This window comes from Lipophrys pholis, assembly GCF_963383615.2.
Source record: "Lipophrys pholis genome assembly, chromosome: 6".
Lineage (NCBI taxonomy): Eukaryota > Metazoa > Chordata > Actinopteri > Blenniiformes > Blenniidae > Lipophrys > Lipophrys pholis.
In genome coordinates this window covers 29,989,258-29,995,516 of record NC_137629.1, presented here as the reverse complement: position 1 = coordinate 29,995,516, position 6,259 = coordinate 29,989,258, and the positions used below count along the sequence as shown (strand labels likewise).

The 6,259-nt window shown below is 40.6% G+C and overlaps 1 protein-coding gene across 1 annotated transcript; it reads left to right on the top strand.

The window, feature by feature from the left end:
• On the top strand, window positions 1-4,424 carry trmt12 (tRNA methyltransferase 12 homolog). The gene is made up of 7 exons (XM_080466351.1): window positions 1-188; window positions 1,289-1,457; window positions 1,545-1,743; window positions 1,837-1,987; window positions 2,087-2,196; window positions 2,692-2,849; window positions 3,762-4,424. The coding sequence occupies exons 1-7, from the start codon at window positions 136-138 to the stop codon at window positions 4,143-4,145; spliced, it is 1,224 nt and encodes a 407-aa protein (XP_080322477.1). The 5' UTR covers window positions 1-135; the 3' UTR covers window positions 4,146-4,424.
• The last annotated feature ends 1,835 nt before the right edge of the window (window positions 4,425-6,259 follow it).

Below are 6,259 nucleotides of genomic sequence, written 5' to 3'. Positions count from 1 at the left end.
ATCCCACGGACAAATGAGTCCGACTAGAAACGTAGCTGTGCACGGTTAGCTACTTCTGCTTTACTCGGTTTATATCGGATAAATCTGATAATCATTTAGATTTAAAATCCATCGGATTAATTCTTTTGGGTGTAGATGGACGGGGTGCCTTGTCTCCGTGTTTCTCGGAATGACGCTCAGCAGTTCAGGTATTTTTCCGTCATGTTTCGGTCGCTTGAAGGAACCAACGGAGATGCAGACTGTAAATAAAGAGACTAAAACGGATTAAAAACATGTTTCATACATTATTCTTCGTCTGTGGTTTCCTGTTAAATGTAATTTGTTCAAGACAAAACGACACAGATGGATGTTGTCCACAAAATATGCTTGTCGATGGAGAGGTCTGGGATATTTGACACCTGTTTTCATGTAATGAAGTAAAGTCTACAGAATGCTTAATTTCATTCTTTACAAAATGATCAAGACAACGAAAAGCTAAGGAAAATTTTAAATAATTAGAATCGTGATTTGTGATAAATAAAACTGCCCATATCACACACTTGACACGTAATCTTACACTAAAGAGGTTAAAAACTTAAAATCAGAAAATTTACGAGAAGTGGTCAGCATCATCAAGAGCTTGGCAATAATACTAATTTAAATTCACAAATACTCAAGCAATAAGTTTCAAATTAATTTAATGCTGCATTCTGGTATTTTGATTTAAATAGAATGTTCTTGTCATACTGTGGGAGAAGAAATCTCCCAAAAAATAAACATGCAAACACTGAATTGGAGCTGAATTTCTTATTTTGCTTATCCTGACGTTTTGATGGAAAATTTGATTCATACATCATCAAGGGCAGGAAATGAAAGCCAATTTATTCTTTGATGGATGATGGAAATAATAGTTCTTTCTATAGCTATTTTAAACGGGATAAACTGGAATAACACTGAATTGTAATGTTTCAGCGAAAGGAACAATGTTGAGAACTTTTATGATTTATCCTCTATTCAAGCTTTGAAAAAACATATAAATTGGTGTATTTGAGTGAACTAAGTCACATCCTATGTATTAATTCAAGCGCCAAGAAAACTTCAAATATCAAATCTTTGATGGACATATCTCTTCCTTAACCTCAGACGGTTTGCCGCTGCTCAGTCTGCTCCTGTATGATGTTTCTGTCCTGATTGAAAAATACATTTCTTGACGAGACTGTGTTTGATGCGGCATTGAAGCTGAACAGAGTTCATAATGTCACCCCATTCACCTGAGGCGTTTCTTTCTACCCTGGACCTTGTCTCACAGGCGATGTCTGCGCTCTCAAGGGGCTCTTGACTTGAGTTTGTGTTTACTGAAAGAAGCAGACGGATCGGTCCTCCTGCCCATTTTACCAGCCTGTTTGTCTCAACTGGATCTTCAGTCTTTGAGCGGCGCTCCGGCTTCAGACGAGGACTGTCAGATAGTTTGGAGTCAGGTAAAATAAAGTGGTGAAAAAGTTGTCAGACTTTACTGTACCATACCATTAAGTTCTCTTTGTGCCGTTTTATTTTTCCCTCCACAGTCTCCTCTACACTCGAAGAAGGGTAGAAAGAATGCGAGTGGGAATAAACTACAGCGAGTCCTCCAGGAGCTGCTGGAGCATCGTGGTGAGGCGTGGGTGGAGGAGCTGAGGAGGGAACTCCCTCGCAGCTTCCAGCGGCACGGAGACCTCGTCCTGCTGGGAGAGAACTGTTTCACTTCCCCGCTGTGGAAAAACATGGGTACTGCTTTGTGACTTTACCACGCTTCTCTTTTAAAGCTTCAAAATCGTTCACGTGGACAGTCGTTGACCTTTTCTTCTTTCACCGATTTAGGTGACGAGCTGTGGACGGCAGTGGCCGGAGGACTGGGAGCGAAGCGGCTGGCGAAGGTGAGCCGGATCTCCAGGGACGGGTTCAGGTCTCCCGTGGTGACGATGCTGCTGGGAGAAAACAGCTGGGTGAAACATGTGGACAATGGCATCAGGTGAATCTCAGTGACCAGCAGAGTGTTTCCTGCTGATTCCTTTATATATAAAAAAATAAAAAAAATAGATAATGATAGATTAATCGACTGTTGTTTCAGATACGAGTTTGATGTGACCAAGTGTATGTTCTCAGCTGGAAACATAACAGAGAAGCTCCGGGTGGCTGGATTTGACTGCACAGGCGAGACTGTGGTGGATTTATATGCAGGTAGAAAGATGCTTCTTTTGTATAAACAGAAAACACTTTACAAGTTTGTTATACTTGAATATGTATATTATTAGCCATAATATTGTTGATGATGAGTAACACATATGCATGTTTTCAATCATAGAAAGCTATTGGAATTGAAATATATGGGATGTGTAAAGAATGTTTTAACTCTATTTGTATGTGTACTCACCGTATATTTAGAGTTTGTGTGTGTGTGTTTGTGTCTCATTTGCCTCCGTCATTAAATTCCAAATGAAATTTTCAATTCATTTAAGATTTTTCCTGCGGCACAATTAGTTTTACACCAAAGTGAAGTCATTAAAACTGGTAAAATACGATGGAAAAGTTAAAGCAGGTTGTAAAATCGCGTGTAAAAGTGAAAGTAAACACTGTGAGTCTGCAATACACAATCAACAATAAAGAGAAGTTTTAGAAAATGATCCCCAAAACGTCTATTTTTGACTCCGGTGTGAATTTTCCTGTTTCTGCCAGGTATCGGATACTTCACCCTGCCTTATCTGGTGCATGCGAAGGCCTCTCGTGTTCTGGCCTGCGAGTGGAACCCGCACGCAGTCGAAGCTCTGCAGAGAAACCTGGAGGTGAACGGGGTGTCTGATCGCTGCACCGTTCATCAGGGAGACAACCGTCAGGTGAAGTGATGAGTGACAATAATACATCTAACGCGGCTCGACAACTCCTACTGCAGGAATAAAAGTGATGAGTAACGCCCTCTAGCGGTGAGGTTGTGATCAGACGTGGCCCAATTTTCCACTGATTTGCAGATAAAATCTTATAAAAAAAAAAAAAAAAAACTAAAGAAACTCACTGGAATCCCAGTTCTTCACCACAAGTATAACTTATAATTCATTAAATTAAAAGTAATCAGGGGCCATAATTATCACAATTAAGATACGACAACATGAAACATTTTAGATTTCCAAGTGTAGAAATAAAACAATTTCCTCTCCAATGATATTCAAGTTTTCTGAGATGGATTCATACAGTATATTCAAGATGTGCTTTTCTCCAATGCTTTAATAAATCTTTTTAGATATAAAACTATAATAATCTTAACCTTACTTTGAACTTCATCACACTCCTCCGATGTTAAATGTATTCAGTTGTATTAACTACACCGATTCCATTTATCACTCCATCTCCTCGCACTCAGTCACAGCTACTGAATATATTTTCAAAAGACAAATGTATTAATCTTTCTAAACACACTTTATCAAAACAGGATGGCAGGATACACTCCTGTGCGTTTCGTCAGTTCGTCACACAGCAAACAGTGATCGCCCTGCAGGGAATTTAGAATGACTGATGGATCAAACAAACACGTCTTTGGACTGTTGGGAAAAGGCCAAAATACACATTTAAAAAAAAAAAACACAGAGGCTCAGGGAGAACGTGCAAACACCACACTAAAGTGAAGGTTCAGTCTGATTATTTTATTATTGTTTTATATATTATTTGAGTAATATCCCATAATATCCCAAAAGTTTTACAGGTTATTAGAAAACAGGACTTCTTGGTAAAAAAAAAATTCTGTTTGATTGCAGCTGCGTCTCTCAGATGTCGCCGATCGGGTGAACCTCGGTCTCATACCGAGCTCCGAGGACGGCTGGCCCGTCGCCTGTCGACTGCTGAAGAGAGCGACCGGCGGCGTTTTACACATCCACCACAACGTCACCTCGCCCGGACCCGGCGGCCTCCGGGGGGCCTCGGGGAAGGAAGCCGACCGGCGGGCGTGGCAGATGTGGGCCGAGGACGCGGCGAAGCGCGTGGCCTCTCTCCTCGGGGACGTGACGGACGGCGTGTGGAGAACCGCCGTCCGGCACGTAGCGCACGTGAAGTCGTACGCGCCTCACGTCCACCACGTGGTGCTGGACCTGGAGTGCAGGCCGTCCAGCTCTAGTCACAGCCGTATAGACAAACCACCTTAAGCTGCTTCAGTGTCGCTTGTTGTGGCAGAAAGTTTCCACCTCTGCAGGTTTCTTCCTGTTAAACGGGAGTTTTTCCTTTCCACTGGTAAATTAAGAATATATGACCAAGCAATATGAGTATTTAATATCATATACATGTTAATATAAGACGAGATAAACTTCCTCCTCCTCCTTTTTGAATGTGTAAATGGATTTTTGTGGTTTTGTTTTGTTTTTTTCCCCTCATTTCTTTTCTTTTGCTCCTTTTATGGGCCCGTGTCTTGTGATTCATGTGTTCAGAATAAATAATATATAAAGAAATACTTACGATTGCATTGGTTGCATAATTCTATGTCCAATAAATCTATATCAATGCAGCGTCGAACAAAAAGAAATACTAACTTCAATTAAATTAAGGAAGGAAGCGGTCAAATTTCACTGACTTGTTTGAGGAAGCTGAAGAAAACCCACACAAGTGGTGATAACATGAAACTTAACGCTGAAACGCATTTCCATACAATATAAAGAGATCGCTGTTTATTAGAACGACGTTAGAATAAACGAAGCGGAACAGTGATTCCTTCATACGGAGAAATCTGAGAATTAGTTTTGTGGAGATGATGTGAATCATGTGGTCGTCTCAGTCGGACCCCAGTGCAGAGAGAGAAAAAAAAAATAAAGATTTCCACCCAAATAAGGAAAAATCTTCTGGATGAACGAGGCTCATCCTTCCAGTAGAAACCGATGATGAGAAGTAATGAAGCTGTTCTGGCAGCTTGTGAAGGTTCCACTTGTTTTGTCAGTATTGAACTCTGCAGCAACACACACGCATTGTGGTTTTCAGTTGCACTTTTTTTGTACATAAGTTTGTTTTTGTTTGGTTTTCAGCAGTGGCGTAACATAAACATGAGAGACACCATTTTAAAAGATCAGATTTACGCTTTCAAGTTTGCGCACCTGTTAAGTTTCCTCTATTTAAACCTTGTTCCACTGCTTTAAAATAGTCGTAAGGAAATACATAATGTCATTCAGTTTCTGATAAAAGCTGAGCGCTGGGGAGTTTTCCAGACACAAAAGTGTGGCGACGTTAATTTGTACGGAAATAAATCCACTGTTAAAAAATTAGGCTGCGCCAAAAAATGTTGCACTGTTGTCATGTTGTTGATTTGAATGCCTGTAAGTGTTTAACGTGGAACACAAACTTGATTTGATGAGCCTGTTGACCTTCATGGACAGGCGTAGTTAATCATGAAATAGTGAAATTAGTGGCAACATCTCGCCTCAAAACAGCATTAAAATGACCTGAAAACAAAGATTGTTGGTATTTTAGTTGAGTTTTGCCAAAAGACACATCCAGTGTTGTGGAATTTCCGTCCCAGTATCCAGACTACATCACTGAACCTCTGTGGGATGATTCGAAGTGGACTGTTCATGCTTGGACCATCAAACTGAACTGAACTGGAGATGTTTGGGAAAGACTTACGTCCAAAATACCTTTGTCCAGAATCGAGACACTCGTTGGAGGACATAGGGAAGAGACTCAGTATTGATGTAGTTTTTCTGTCGGGATCCAGATACTTTATGCACTTGACTAATTTCGTTTTGATGCGAATTGCACGTTTCCTGTTCATCCAATAAACCTCATTTGACTAAAATATTAGTCAGTTATTTGATCCATCAAAATGAAGACGATTTAAAACATCCAATGATTTAATATAAATAGAAAATAATGGGAAATCTTAAGGTTACCTAAACTTTTTCAGTCATCTGTTATAAAATACTTATATTACTAACAAACGACTGAATATCACAGTGGAAAGTGGAACCTTTTTTTAAGCGGCCGGAGCCGATTCCAGGCCACCCTGTCGACGCGGGTCGTGGTTTTTATTCGCACCCTGGATGTCTGTGGGACGAACGTGAGAACTTGTTACTGGTTTTAAACAGAAATGACAGTTCCTCTTTCTACTGTTCACGGGCGAAGTTACAGATCATTTCTTTCACAGTGTGTCGTCCCTCCATATCTTTCGCATACGCCCTGACAGCAAACAATGGCGTTGTATAAAGTGCCTGCGAGAGAAAAGCGGCTACGGCCCGGAGTTACTCTCAGGACGGGTTTAACCGATTGAATTAAGACT